The 15,597-nt window shown below is 37.4% G+C and overlaps 1 protein-coding gene across 6 annotated transcripts in view; it reads right to left on the bottom strand.

Annotated features, from left to right (window-relative positions):
• The window catches only part of CHL1 (cell adhesion molecule L1 like), a 217,885-nt gene that overhangs the window by 17,806 nt on the left and 184,482 nt on the right, over window positions 1-15,597 (bottom strand). For all 6 annotated transcript variants that reach the window (XM_047779306.1, XM_047779265.1, XM_047779272.1 and 3 more), the window contains 4 exons: window positions 11,302-11,426; window positions 5,612-5,713; window positions 5,229-5,426; window positions 3,327-3,397 (listed from right to left, as the gene is read on the bottom strand). In XM_047779306.1, coding sequence (XP_047635262.1) covers window positions 3,327-3,397; window positions 5,229-5,426; window positions 5,612-5,713; window positions 11,302-11,426 — 496 coding nt within the window. The remainder of the gene's footprint in view (window positions 1-3,326; window positions 3,398-5,228; window positions 5,427-5,611; window positions 5,714-11,301; window positions 11,427-15,597) is intronic.

Genomic DNA, 15,597 nt, shown 5'->3' with positions numbered 1-15,597 from the left:
GAAGATAATGCTAAGTAAAAGACTAATTCTATTAATTTAGAATTTAATACATTATTTTTAATTTGTCTTTAGTATTTAATGTGACAAATTTATAGAAATAATTCACATAAAAGAGAACATTAGCTAAATAAATTGAAATTCATTCTTGACTATAAGTTTTACCCGTTCAATGAATAAATGCACATTTATTAATAACCTACTTATATATTATTTTCCTCCACTGAATTTTTCATTAAATGGTATTATTTTATTTCTCAAGTATTTGCTTATTACCTGTCTCTTCAATGAGATTATACATTCTGGAAGAATAAGACTATTTTTTTAACTGCCATATATAAACCAAGGACTTCATATTATTTTTAAACATATGTAATGCTAAGAAGAAAAAACAAAGAAAAATTACAGACTAGTTTGTTCCTATTTAATCCTTTTGTGAAAGATAAACTTTTATAAAAAGAATAAACTGCTTTTCTCTAATCATTACCTTGTAGACAGGAATTGTTCTATAAGTCAGTCTTTAGAGGGGATCTGGTAATACATTCACATTGTCTGCTTGTTGTCTTGGGAAACATCTGGCATCTAACTCTTTTTTTAAATTTTTTATTCAAGAATAGTTGTTTTACAATGTCTGGGCACTAACTCCTTTTTGTAGGATAATCCAAGCAAAACAATAACCAATGAATAAATGTTCTTAAACTTCACTGGCTGTGCTTATATAGTTATTAGATCACTGATATTTCAAAGTTGTATGTGATAAACAGAGTGGAATATATTATGAATGGATTATATTATGAATGAAATTGTCAATATAGTTCCAAATCTTTCTGACTGCTTCCTTCCTCTGGTCAATTAATTACTAAATTACATGTAATTTACTCTTCAAAGACAAATTGTAAATACTTTCATGGTTTAATCCCACTCTTCCAAGAAGACAGCATTTGTAATCAGCCTTGTACATCTTCTGAGGGGGGCAAAAAGGTGATTTATGAGTAAGATGATAAGTAAGAAGGACTGAAGATTCCTGCTCTTTCCCTTACTGATCTAGGGCATGGCATCTGGGTAAGATCTTTAAATTGCTGGTACCGGCTTGTCTACGTGAAATGTAATGCTGATATGGTGGGCCACCGAAGCTCCTTCACCCCCACCCTTCCCCCATAGAGGATGGTGAGGGTTTTGTTTGTTTTGTTTTGGGGCCCCAGGTGCAGTATATGGAAGTTCCCAGGCTAGGGGTCCAACTGGAGCTGCAACTGCCAGCCTACACCACAGACAGAGCAACAAGCAATTCAGGCCACATCTACAACCTATACCACACCTCACGGCAACACCAAATCCTTAACCCACTTAGCAAGGCCTGGGATTGAACCAGTATCCTCATGGACACCAGTCAGGTGTCTAACCCACTAAGCCATAATGGGAACTCCCAGTAGTGAGGATTAATGAGTTCATGTTAGTGGAATATGGTATACTTCTCTGAGGAACTGACCTGATAAATATACATTATTATTGTCACCCAACCTGTTGTGTCATCTATCTTGTGGAAAATTCCATGGAACTCAAAAAAGGATATGACAGATACTCAAAGGGAATACGATACTAAAATTTAAGATTCTAAATTAAGTAGTCATCAGGACTGTGTAGTAGCAGCTATTTATGGCCACAAATTCAAGAAAACAATAATTACCTTGAATATATTTAGTTTCTATGTATTACTTTTTCAAATTTTAAATTTGCAAAACAATTTCACTGAAATGGGAATAAAGGATTGTTTTGACATAAAAATGTTGACCATATATTTTGCAGGGATAGGCAATGTTATAAGACCAAGCTATGATAAAGAAAAAATGAAATCAAAATTTACATATCTAAAATTCTTCCCAAAATCACATCTGGAATGAGGAGCAGAAATAAATTAACATATTCCAATGTACATTGTAACATTCAACTAATTCAATGTTGGAAACCTACTATTAATCAGAATTATTAAATGGTAATCTCCTTTCAAGTAAATTAGAATACTTTTTCATGAAATATGTTAAAATAGTAGAGAGGAAAAAATTTTCCACTATTGCAGAAGAAATTTAGAAATGACACACAAAATATCATCTGTGCAGGTATAAAATTTTATGTCAAATTCAAAGAGGAATGACTGCTTTAATAACTTTTAATAGAGATATATAAAAAGAGAATAAGTAGAATTTGAAGTCCAAAGATATTCATGTTTAAGTCCTATCACTGTTGATTTCTATGCATGTGGTGATGAGAAGGTTTATCAATCAGCCTGGTCCTCAGTGGGATGGATGGGGAGTTTGGGATTAGTAGATGCAAACTATTATAGTTAGAATGGATAAGCAATGAGGTCCTACTGTGTAGCACAGGGAAATCGATCCAATCTCTTGAGACAGAACATGATGGAAGATTATATGAAAAAAAGAATGTACATATACGTATGACTGGGTCACTTTACTGTACAGTAGAAACTGACACAGCACTGTAAATCAGTTATACGCTAATAAAAATAAAATTTTAAAAAGCAGTTTCTGGGAGTTCCCATAGTGGCTCAGTGGTTAACGAACCCAACTAGTAACCATGAGGTTGCGGGTTCGATCCCTGGCCTCACTCAGTGGGTTGAGGATCCAGGTTGCCATAAGCTGTGCTGTAGGTCACAGACATGGCTCGGATCCCACATTGCTGTGGCTGTGGCATAGTCCAGCAGCTGTAGCTCTGATTGGACCCCTAGCCTGGGAAGCTCCTATATGCTGTGGGTGAAGCCCTAAAAAGACAAAAGACAAAAAAATAAAATAAAATAAAATAAAAAGCAGTTTCTGTATCTAAAACACAGTATTAAAGATGCTCTCTTGACTACACTGTTCTCAGAATTTGAAATGAGTATACAAAATGCCTAATAGTGCTTAAGAAGTAGTGACTATTCCTTGGGAGTCATCCTTTTGATATGTAAAATCTTTATTAGCCAATATACCAAAATTTAGTGAAATATTTTTAGTATTTCTTTAAATGGGAGAGGATTCATTTCTTTAAATGGGAGAGGATTTATTCTATAAAAATATTAGGAGCTGTAAACTTTTGGTAATAGATTAGAATGGGAAGTCAACCTGTGAACCGTCCTTAAATTTTCTACCACTGTTAAACTCTATTTCACAATATTATCACAGTGATCTTTAAAATACACAAATGAAATATATTTATAAAATATACAAATCTTATTCATTTGTTCTTAAAAATATCATTTTATCATTATACTTAGCATTCAGACCTAAAAAAATTAAAAGACCACAAAGGTAATAAATAACACATTAAAGAATCCTCACCTCCCATTTGATTATCATTTCCTTGGGTTGAGAAGCTTGAACCCTTATGTTTTGTGGATTCTTGTCTGGAGCTGAAAAAATTTTAAATATTAAAATTCATTTTTCCCATTGTTCAGTCCAGAGATAAGTCATCATTCATCCCTCCTCCCACGAAAAACAGATTTTTAAATAACTTTGATTCTACTTATTTATTTCTATCTGGCCCAGTTTATAAAAAGATATAGAGCAGTTGTTTTTTTTTTTTTTTTCCAGCTTTGCTGAGATATAATTGACGTAACATCATGTAAGGTTAAGGTATACAACATAATGATTTTATAATGTGTATGTATCAAATATATATAAAGTATTTCTATGCATATATTGTAAAATGATTACCACAATGAGATTAGTTAGTACATCTACCACTTCATATAATGCAGCTTTTTCTTATTTTTTTATTTATTTTTTATTTTTAATTTTTTTGGCTTTTTAGGGCTGCACCCGCAGCATATGGAGGGTCCCAGGCTAGAGGTCCAGTCGGAGCTACAGCTGCCGGCCTACAACACATCCACAGCAACACCAGATCTGAGCCTCGTCTGCAACCTACACCACAGCTCAAGGCAATGCTGGATCCTTAATCCACTGAGTGAGGCCAGGGATGGAACCCACAATCTCATGGTTCCTAGTCAGATTCGTTTCCACTGCGCCACAACGGGAACTCCAAGGCAGCTTTCAAATATACATTTTATTTAAATGAGTAAAATCATGTTTGTGGAGTGATGTAATTATTATTCAACAAGAAGTAGATGGTTTACTTCATATATCTTCATTTTAAATCTTCTCTTTAAAATCCTAAGCCAACTGTTTAAATATCCATTTTAGTTTTAAACCTGCTTTACTTTTTCCATTAGACTTACTATTAGAAAGTTTGTTGTGAATATTTGCCTCTAAATAAACACAATTAAAGTATGTGTATGAACTTCAACTGCCAAGTTTTAGGGACATCGAGTAGGAAACAGCAGGTAATGTTCCTATGAAATACATTCGGATGGATCAATTTTTTAAAACAGGGCTAAGTATAGAATTTAGTACCAAGTTGAACCTATGCTAAAATCATACAAGTTTCTGATTCAGTTATTACCCCTTCCTGCTTTTTGCAATCCAAAAAGGGAATTATATCCTAGCATATTTATTTCACCCAGGGGAAAAATAAATACCAGGCCATGGCCACATTGATAACCAAACTCAATTCAGAAATACAAATTTCAGCACTAACATTCTTTAGTTATATGGTTTCTAACATTATATAAGTCTTATGCTTACAATATTATTTTTCAACTTCTGTACGGACTATAGCAAGCTCATTCTTGAGAACTTTTAAAAAAATGCAACTTGGGAATTTACATAGATATTAGATATCATTCTATTTAGATACTGAAATACAAAAAATACACTAGATGTATAAAATTAATGACTTTAGATACACTGAAAATTTAACAAGCTGCCTATCATATGTCAAATGTTTTATTCCAGAAAGCTGACATGAGGAGAAAAATAAAGGGAAGAGTTGAATTTCTCTCTACATATACTGAACTGCACTTTAGAGTATACTTTCATGGTATCTGATTTTAACACCATATTGAGCTATCAGAAGTTACAGTAATGCTTGCTTGTTTAGCGCCCTGTTATTTCCTGCTCTCTATCACCCATGTATGAACTGCTTATGAGGCTGATGTACTCTGAATATTTGCTATTACTACTTGTACTGTTAGTTGACAGAAGCTTTCAAGCTATCTTTTGGAAAAAATCTAAAATTCTATATGATGTTTTCAACCCCTTTATTTAAAAAAAAAAAAAAAAGATGTTCAAAGATGTGGCAAACTCAACTATTTTGTTCGCAACTTGAAGTGTGAACTGACATACCTGCTGGGGGTGTTTCATGATGGTCTGATGGCTGGCTAGGTTGGCTTCTCCCTACTTCATTCATGGCTATGACCCTGAACTGGTACCTCACATACGGAGCCAAAGATAACGTGGCTGTTGTTTCCTTTCCTGGGACTCTAGCCAATTCCTCCCACCTTCCAGGTTCCTCTTTGTTTCCTTCAAATTCTACAATATATTCTGACAGGAGAAGCATAGAAAAACAAGTTAGAACAGATTGAGAATGTTTAAGTTATACTTGGATTTATATACAATATTAAAATTTTTAAAGGATGCTTTAATAAGATAATCCACCCATGATGGTAACAATGGCTTTCATATTAATTTTGACTCTGGAGAACATAGTTATCCAAAGTTTTCCCTACCGCTAATATTGCTATTGTGGTCATCTCCAGCCTCCCACGTCAGCCGAACACTCCTGTTGTGTCTTTCAGACAATTGAAGGTTTTCTGGTGGATCTGGAACATCTAATTAATAATGAAAAATAAAGGTAAGAAGAAAGCACATCATGGCCTTTGTCAATCCCATTTCCTTACTCAGGCACATTTCAAATCCCCTTTCCCTTGAACCCTGGTCTTCTCTCAGCTATCCACATCTCACCAGTCTTTCTGGTTCTATTTCAGATGCAGCCTCCTTCACATCTATTCCCTAATCTAAGAATTACCTCCCTCTACTCTGATTCCAGTTCCCAAGGGACCATCCTTGACCATCAGCATCAAAACTCTTTTAGGAGTGGTTATGAACAACAAAGATTTCTGGGCTCTGTCTCTCTGGCTTGTTGAAAGGAGGTGGTCCCAGGAACCCGCATTTCTGAACAAGTACTCAGGAGATGTTAGGAAAACTGAATTTTGAAAAATAGGAACTATATCAAGTGGATCAGTATCTTCCAGCTCATAAACTTCATTTATATGTCTGGCTTATCTCCTGTATGTGATGAAACAGATCTTCAGGAGTAGGAACCATATTTTATTAATATTGGCACTACTCACAGTGCCTTGCACAAAAATGTTTTGTGACTAAACAGGTGAAAAATATATCATCACTCCAATCATGCATGTAATTATAGTAGAGCAATAAAATTAGGTCCTAAGACTACAGAAAAACAGAAAACATGAACTCAGGCTTTCTTTTCTTCATGCTTTGGATTTTTAATTTATAACAATGAATTAGCAGCATATTTTAGCAACTTTTATACTCTGCTGGCCTGGCATTCTAAAGAAGAATAGGCAAGGAGTTTAGTGGAAGAGGAAGGTATGGCCCTGGTAAATGCTGTGACTAGAAAATTGAGTAGGCGATGACAAATATTGAGTGTTAAAATACATGGAAATTTCTGGTCCTTTAAAAATAAAAGCGACAGTAAAAAAGAAAAAAACTCATCTCTAATGATCCTTACTTTCCAAATTTGAGAATTCCAAAATTCTCATATATTCAAGGATGTTTATCTTTGCTCAGAGGAGACAATGAAAGTAATATCTAATACAGCCTTCTTATTTGCTTTTTCTTCTCTAAGTAGGAAACACTATCTATCATTCCCACTGAGTATTTGACAACTGTTGGAAATTGATACTGACAAGCACTGCTTTCAATTCAGGAAAGAACATTTTTTTTTTAAATGTAGTCAGTTACTGTGTCCAAACTGTAGAGGCTTAAATAAGAAATTATTTCTTCAACAGGCTTGAGGCTGAGCTCAGAGAACTTGGGTTTCTCTTCAGCACTTCCTAAATCCACTAATTTTTGAAGTTTCTTGGAGCAACCAATGCAGCCTGTTGTGTCAGATACTAAAATTTGCTCTTTCTGGCATGGATACTGTGTTTCTGTAGCTGTGGCATAGGCAGGCAGATGCAGCTCCAATTCGACCCCTAGCCTAGAAACTTCCATGTGCAGCAGTGTGGCCCTAAAAAGAAAAAAAAAATTGTCATTTTCAGTTTCCATGTGATCCAGCAGTGCCACTTCTGGGCATATATCTGGGGAAAAAAACTCTAATTTGAAAAGACACATGTGCCCCTATGTTCATAGCAGCACTATTCACAATAGTCAAGACATGGAAACAACCTATATGTCCATTGAAAGAAGAATGGATAAAGAAGATGTGGTATATATATGCAATGGAATACCACTCAGCCATAAAAAAGAACAAAATAATGCCATTCATTCATAGCAACATGGATGGAACTAGAGATTATCATACTAAGCAAGTCAGAAAGATAAAGAAAATACATACGATATCACTTATATGTAGAATCTAAAATAGGACACAAATGAATGTATCTATGAAACAGTAAGAGACTCACAGACATAGAAGACAAACTTGGGGTTGCCAAGGGGGACAGGGGTAGATGAGGGATGTATTGGGAGTTTGGGATTAGCAGAGGAAAACTATTACATACACAATGTATAAACCAGGTCCTACTGTACAAGGAACTATATTCAATATTCCATAACAAACCATAATGGAAAAGAATATGAAAAACAATATACATGTATAACTAAGTCAATTTAATATACAGTAGAAATTAACACACTGTCAATCATCTATACTTCAATAAATTTAAAAAATTAAAAATCACCTTTCCATATTTAAAACAATTTGCTGTTCCTGAGAATTATATGTAGCTACAACTGATGGCACACAACTGAGATCTAAAAGTCTGATATTCTTAAAGGATGTTTCTGCTAAGCCTTCTGAAAATAACTTCTGATTGAAATCGGTCTAGCACAAGCTTTAAAAAATTGCTTTCCAGGAAAAAGTCTTCTTAGAAACTATACATGGATTTGTCATTTATTACTGCCACTTACAGGGATATGCTTCTTAAAATCAGAGGCTGGCCTAAAAAATCAGAATGTAAATGCCAAGAAGTGGTTAAGAAAATGCAGCCCATCTCAGAATATTTGTTTACTGTTTTATTTTCTTTCTAAAATAAACAGTAATTACTTCATGAATAAACAGTATTTCTAATCATAGCTACTTTTTATTTAAAGTTATCTAGAAGATGACAGCCTAGTTACAAGACATATAATAAATGGCACAAGACTTAGATGGTAGGTACCAAGGGGTAGGGAGCCCTGTCCACTTGCCATTGCTTGAAATACTCAGGAGCAATGCCCAGGGATCCTGACACTTAAAACTGTTGTGCATGGGAGAAACTATTTTATCTGGTGAACTACAATTGGAATGATTACCAAGGATTGAACCTTTCTGTTTACAGTCCCTGAGGTAGCTGAAAATACTGTGGTGAAACCTATCACCTAAAAGTTTCATTCTATTGAATCAAGTCCATATCTTTTACCACCTGGGGATGGCTCTTTTTTCAGGAAACCCAACATGGTGGCCATTTGCTTTACCTAAGACATAATGGCAATTTGTTTCACTTCAAACGTGGTAGTCACTTAGCTCACTTAAAATATAGTGGCCATTTGCTCCACTAACAGAGATCTAGCCTGTTTACCTTTTTTTTAACCAGCCTACCTCATGAGATGGAATTCTTTCCTCAGTCTGTACCTGTGGTTACCAACCAGAGCGTTAAAGATACAAATGCTTATTAATAATCATCATCTAGATATATTGATGGGGTGGAGTAGGATAGTCACACAGGTCTTTTTGTTTTTTTAGGGCCACACCCGTGGCATGTGGAAGTTGCCAGGCTAGGGGTCTAATTGGAGCTACAGCTGCAGCCTACGCCACAGCAACACAGGATCCAAGCCGCATCTGTGACCTACACCACAGCTCATGGCAACACCATATCCTTAACCCACTGAGGCCAGGGATCAAATCCGCATCCTCATGGCTCCTAGTCGTGTTCATTAACTGCTAAGCCATGAAGGGAACTCCCCCTTCTGCTGATTTGAATAAGCAACATGACATCCTAGTTTGACCTCTTAGGGTCAAATACTCCCTTACCTGACAGGAAGGGGGAGCTAATGATGTAAGCCTGACTGATTCTACTTAAAGAAAGAGGAGTAAGTCTTTTCCTACTCCCTACTTCCCTTGGATTATAAAAATGTAGCCCATCTAATCCTCAGGGCAGAGCCTCCTTGCCTGCCTGCTTGCATCTCTCACAAGCATATTATCTTAATAAATCTATTTCTTGCCTATTACTTTGTCTCTAGCTGAAATCCGTCTGTGCTGAAGCACTAAGAACCTGAACCTCAGTAAGTCCAGACACTGGGTGAGTGATTCTAATTTAAAGATCATGAGTTAAAGTCCCAATCTGGGTTCTGGCTAGGTTCAAGTCATAAGTATTGTCAGTTTCAATATGACAAAGGCATTGAGACCTAACCAAACACTTCTAGGGACTGCCAGCAAACTAAAGGAAAACTAAATGGGGCCCACTGAATCATGAAAGAGAACTATAAAAATGTCTTTGTCAGAGTCCCAGCAGAGCATAGACAGTCCACACAACTTAGGGTAGTTGAAAGAGTTTTTTTTTTTTTTTTTTCCCACTGTACAGCAAGGGGGTCAGGTTATCTTTACATGTATACATTACAATTACATTTTTTCCCCCACCCTTTCTTCTGTTGCAACATGAGTATCTAGACAAAGTTCTCAATGCTATTCAGCAGGATCTCCTTGTAAAATTATTCTAAGTTGTATCTGATAAGCCCAAGCTCCCCTCCCTCCCCCTCCCATCAGGCAGCCACAAGTCTCTTCTCCAAGTCCATGATTTTCTTTTCTGAAGAGATGTTCATTTGTGCTGGATATTAGATTCCAGTTATAAGTGATATCATATGGTATTTGTCTTTGTCTGAAAGAGTTTTTAATAAAGGCTTTTTCAAAAGACAGGTGCAAGAGGTCTGGGTGGGGTGGTGCGGGGCAGTTACTAGAATCTCATCAGAGAGAACTGTGTGGAGAAAGCCTCCTGGCAAGAATGAATGACTTTGTTCCTCTTTGGTTCTCTTCTTTTTGTGATGCAAAAGAACTTACAAAACAGAAACAGACTCAAAGATTTTGAAACCAAATTTATTGTTACCAAAGGGGGAAATGTGGGTGGGGGGAGGGACTAACATAGACACACTACTATCTATAAAATAGATAGTCAACAAGGACCTACAATAGAGCACAGGGTAATTTATTCAATACTGTGCAATAACCTATATGAAAAGAATCACATAGGAAAAGGAAGCTGAAAAGAAATGGATATATGTATATATATCACTGATTGACTCTGTTGTACACCTGAAACTAACACAACTTTGTAAGTTAACTATACTTCAATAAAATGAACTTAAAAAAAAAAAAATCAATGACTTTGGCAGAGGGACACAGCCACCCTGCAGGGAGGGAGTATCTAGAAAAAACACACCCGCCCACCGCCTCTACTGCCAGGGCTCCCCACTGGCTGAACCAAATGAAAGCTTGAGGGTAAGTGGTTTATTGATGTCCACACAGGCCAGGTTTCCAGATTCAGAGAGCTGGTGGAGAGTGAATCTGGAAGGGAAATTAGAAGAGATATCCAACAGATGGTCTAAGAGCTGTAAACATGGGTGACTGCAGGGGTAATTGCATTGAGTATACCAGTGAAGTGTGTACGGTGTTTTCTAATTAGCATTATTATTACAAAAAGAAAATCAGGGACCTTTCTTGAAAGAATCCTTGAAATTCCTCCCTCACTTTCCTGGCACCCTAGGAGCTCGGTCTAGGCCTCGGGTATAGAACATGACCACTGTGCAATCTCCACAGGACCCCGACCCTGACTCCTCCACGCTATTCCAGCTCCATTCCTCAGCCCCATTTCTCCACACACTAGGAAAGCCTACTCAAGAGTCCTGGGAACTCATGCATACTTGAGTTTTCTTTCTGCTGATAGCATCACCTGCCTCCCACTGCTTTTGGTAACACTACCCAAGAAGAAAAAAGAAATTAAGCATTAATTAACTTTTTTAGAGCCAGAAGAGGTGAAATCATTCAAAAGTGGGGTTACTCTTTAAATTGAAAATTTCAAACTAACAATAAATGTATAGGGGCTTAAGTAATCATTGGTTTAATTGCCCAAGAACAGTAGACTTTAATCAGTAGTGGAGAAGAAATGAACAGAGATGTCTTTGTTAGTGCACTTACCCAGGACAGTTACTTGAGTCATATCAGCAGTGCTATCCAGGGAAGTGTGAGCTGAACAGGAATATATTCCTTGGTCCTCTAAGGTGATATTAGCTATAGTCAGATTGGCTCCATCAATAATTATCCTAACAGGAAAAAAGCAAGTATATGATGAAGGTAACAGAAACAATAGAAACATAATCCTTTCAAAAATAAATACTCCCCACAGAAAATAATTCAAGGAAAAATTTTAAAAACTTGCCAATTTTAAAAACTTAATAATGCACATTTTATTAGCAAATTCTATAGCTGGAAAACTAGACACGAAGCACTATTCGATGCACATGCAAATGTCTGAATGGCCATGAAAGAGATTAGGTTTGTTTATTTATTTTTAAATTTCCAATTCAACCATCTGTGATGCATGGGTCAGGGATGAAACTGTTATGCCTGGTGTGTCTGAAGAGTGTACCGTACTTTTATGATAGTAAAGAAAAATTTGAAAAACTCTTAAGGTATGTTTAGGGAACTACCTGCATAGCATCAACATAGGTGCTTCTAACCAAAGCATATTCCTGAATCACATCCTAGTTGTACAGAGCCAGAATATCTAAGTTGGATCTCATAATCTCTATTTTTGACAGTGTTGTCTGTGCTCCATCCCTCCACTTCCCAAGTAGAATGCACATTAAAACCTGACAAAAATTAACTCTGACTTATTTGAACAGTAGATGGCAGACTAGTACTTCTTTCTGCAGCTTTCTGCAGCTGGCTCTTTATTATTATATTTTTGCCAATTAATAATTGAGTTTACTACATAAACTTTTTAAAATAAATTATACCTTTTACCCTCTCCCTATGCTGTTAACATTACCATTCAAGTGTTTCATTTAAAAAGTAAAGTTTCAGAGTTCCTGTCGTGGCTCAGTGGTTAGCGAATCTGACTAGGAACCATGAGGTTGTGGGTTCGATTCCTGGCCTTGCTCAGTGGGTTGGGGATCCGGCATTGCTGTGAGCTGTGGTGTATGTTGCAGAAGCGGCTTGGATCCCACGTTGCTGTGGCTCTGGTGTAGGCCGGCAGCTGTAGCTCTGATTCGACCCCTAGCCTAGGAACCTCTATATGCCTCGGGAGTGGCCCAAGAAATGGCAAAAAATAAATAAATAAATAAATAAATAAATAGTAAAGTTTCATTAAATTTGAGAATTATTCACAACAGTTTGCTATGTAGTTGAAATAAGTAATGTCTTCCTTGTGGAAGCAGGGAGAGACACTCATATAATTGAGCTTTTTAATTCAACTCAATTTAATTCACTCATATAAACTGCTGAAAAGCTTGAGTTGCAGAAAACCACTTAAAACTATAGTAAAATCAAATATGATTCTGCCCTTCGATTATAAAGTCAGCCCCTTACTCCTCTACAAATAACTGAATGAACTGCCAATCAATATTACCTGGCATTGCTAGTCAAGACTCTCACTATAATTCTAAACATGATAAAACTTTGACATAAATTAGTTTCTTAGTTCATGTTAGTTATGCGTCTATTTGGCAGAAATATCAGAATATTATATACACTGACAATTTTGCCAAGTTCACCCTTTTTTTTTTTTTTTTTTTCCCCTTCAGGGCCACACTTGTGGCATGTGGAAGTTCCCAGGCTAGGGGTCAAATCAAAGCTCCAGCTTCCAGCCTTTGCCACAGCTCATGGCAACATTGGATCCTTAACCCACTGAGTGAGGCCAGAGATTGAACCCACATCCTCATGGATACTAGTCCGGGTTAGTTACCACTGAACCACAATGTGGACTCCAAAGTTTACCTTCTTAGATGAATATTGACAATTTAATAACCTCTTCAAGAGGGTTCTTTGTGCCCTGCACATCCACGAGAGCATGTGGGAGCTGAAATCTAGCCGACAATCTTTTTGCCAAGGTTTGTACATGGTTTGGGGCTGCTTCAGGCCAGAATGAAAGGGCACCTCTTTGCCAACTCATTTTTTTTTTTGGAACCTCAAAAGTGTACGTCAGGTGCCCTCAACTTAATCAAGGTTCAATTTCCTACTGGTCATTGAAATCTGGTAGGTATGACGTACCTGGGGAGGATGTTAAAAAATGAAATTGGCAGAGTTCCCGTCGTGGCGCAGTGGTTAACGAATCCGACTAGGAACCACGAGATTTCGGGTTCGATCTCTGGCCTTGCTCATTGGGTTAAGGATCCGGCATTGCCTTGAGCTGTGGTGTAGGCTGCAGACGCGGCTAAGATCCCACATTTCAGCCTATGCCAGCGGCCACAGCTCAGATTAGACCCCTAGCCTGGGAATCTCCATATGCCATGGAGCAGCCCTAGAAAAGGCAAAAAGACAAAAAGGACCGAAAAAAAAAAAAATTGGCATTGACCTCGGTCTTTATCCCAAATCAGATTTTTGGGAATAGGACAAGGGCTACTGCATTTGAACATGACACCTAGTTAATTCTGGCTCACCTCAAAATGTGACAACCATTAACAAAGTAACAAATAGCTCCAAATTCTCAGTGCCTAACACCATAACACTTTATTTCTCTTTTATGCTATGTTTCCATCATAATTCTATTGTATTCTGCTTGAAGAAAGTCCTAAATTAAACACATGATACATTTAAAAAATGGTTTCTGCTCTTCATAGTACCTGTTCTCTGGCTTCATCTTCATCTCTGCTCCTCCCAATCTTTCCTCCATCTGTACCTGCTCCATTCCCTCACCTAAGAAACCTGCTATGACCCTACAACCTCTCACCACCTTCATATGAAATAATCCAGTTTGCTAGTGCCCAACCCTTATTAATCTCTTATGTGTAACGGCCACATTTCCCTGAACTGATTCTCTCTTTGCAGACCTATGTTTGAGGTTCATTTCCACCAATGATGACTTGTATAATCATGAAAAAATTTAGAGCCTAATCCACCTTATCTAAAAAAATGGGGATGACAATACATCCTTTCTCTTCTGGAGAAGTAAATGAGGGAAAACACATAAAGTAATTAGTGTGTAGAGCCTGGCTTAGTCTGTGCTCCAAGAGTGTTACTAATAATATTAATCAAACTTATTTCACTCATTGTTGGCTTCTAACTAATCACATTTCTTAATGCTCCCAACTCCCCTTCCTCCTGCTTCTCTGCTCGAACAAATTACTTTAACTCTTCTCGTGTTAGGAAGGGACCCTTCCATTCTTATAATCTCTGCCTAATCTTAGGTTTTATAATCTCAGCATCCTTACCCCCTCCCTCTAAATGCTGTCCCATTCATTCACTGACTTTTCTGAGGGGAAAAAAAGCCCTCGCTTGATGTCAAGAAATGCCTTCCCACTCGTGCTTTTGACAGCTTTTCCTTCTCATCCTCCTGTTCACAGACACTGACACATTCCCTATCCCTGCCCCACTAGCCACTGCAGTCTCTCCTGCAGGACTGGGTCCTTCCCTCTGTCCATGGTCATGAACAGCCCCCATTACATGTATTAAGCACAGTCTAAAGTTTAAAAATGGTTTCATACATCCATCCTCCATTTCATTTATCATGACATTGTATTATCTAGAGCCACCTGCAGATTAGAAAGCCACAGAAAATTCCTTGAGGTCATTTTAGTCTTCCTCATAGGTTTCCTGTGAGGATAATTGAGGGAAAGTGTGTACAGAAGGCATGAACATAACATGAGGCACCCAGCAGGTGTAACGCCCCAGAGGGGCAGATTCTGACACTTATCATACACCTCCCCATAATAGGGCACAAAAGAGAAAGAAGGTATTTTCACTTTTCATTCTTCTCTATGTCCCTTTGATCAGAAATTTAACCTCTTTCATGGCAAAAGCTTCTGGTTCCCAGCTAGGGATAAGGAGAAGGTGACCCAGCAGGAGGTGAGAAATGGGAGCTTACTAATGCCTCTTCAGATATTTAGCAGATACCCATGACTTCCCTGCAGCAATTCTATGCCTGCCCCTGGCTCTGGTCAAGAACAGCCAGCAACATTTGCTCCGAGCTCTTCCCATGCCAGAACTCTCTTCTGTGTTAAGATTACCGTCTTTTACCTCCTACCCATTATTTAGGGAAAACTAGAAGAATATCTCCATTACTTGCTTGGGTCACTCAGATGTCCCAAGGCTCATGTGAGTGTCAGCCCCAGCATCTTGCAGAAGCTGTAAAACTGGGCTACCCAAAGAAGCTGGTTGGAATTTCTGGATTCAGGATCTAAACATGCAAGTCACATTAGCATTAAGGCAGGAATCTGATTCCCTTCTTGGCTGTAACCCAGAGATCATATGGAAAACCCAAATAACTAGACAGTA

This window comes from Phacochoerus africanus, chromosome 1 (genome assembly GCF_016906955.1).
Source record: "Phacochoerus africanus isolate WHEZ1 chromosome 1, ROS_Pafr_v1, whole genome shotgun sequence".
In the NCBI taxonomy this organism is placed as follows: Eukaryota; Metazoa; Chordata; class Mammalia; order Artiodactyla; family Suidae; genus Phacochoerus; species Phacochoerus africanus.
The sequence above is the reverse complement of the archived record's forward strand: the minus strand, read 5'-3'. Positions and strand labels throughout refer to the sequence as shown.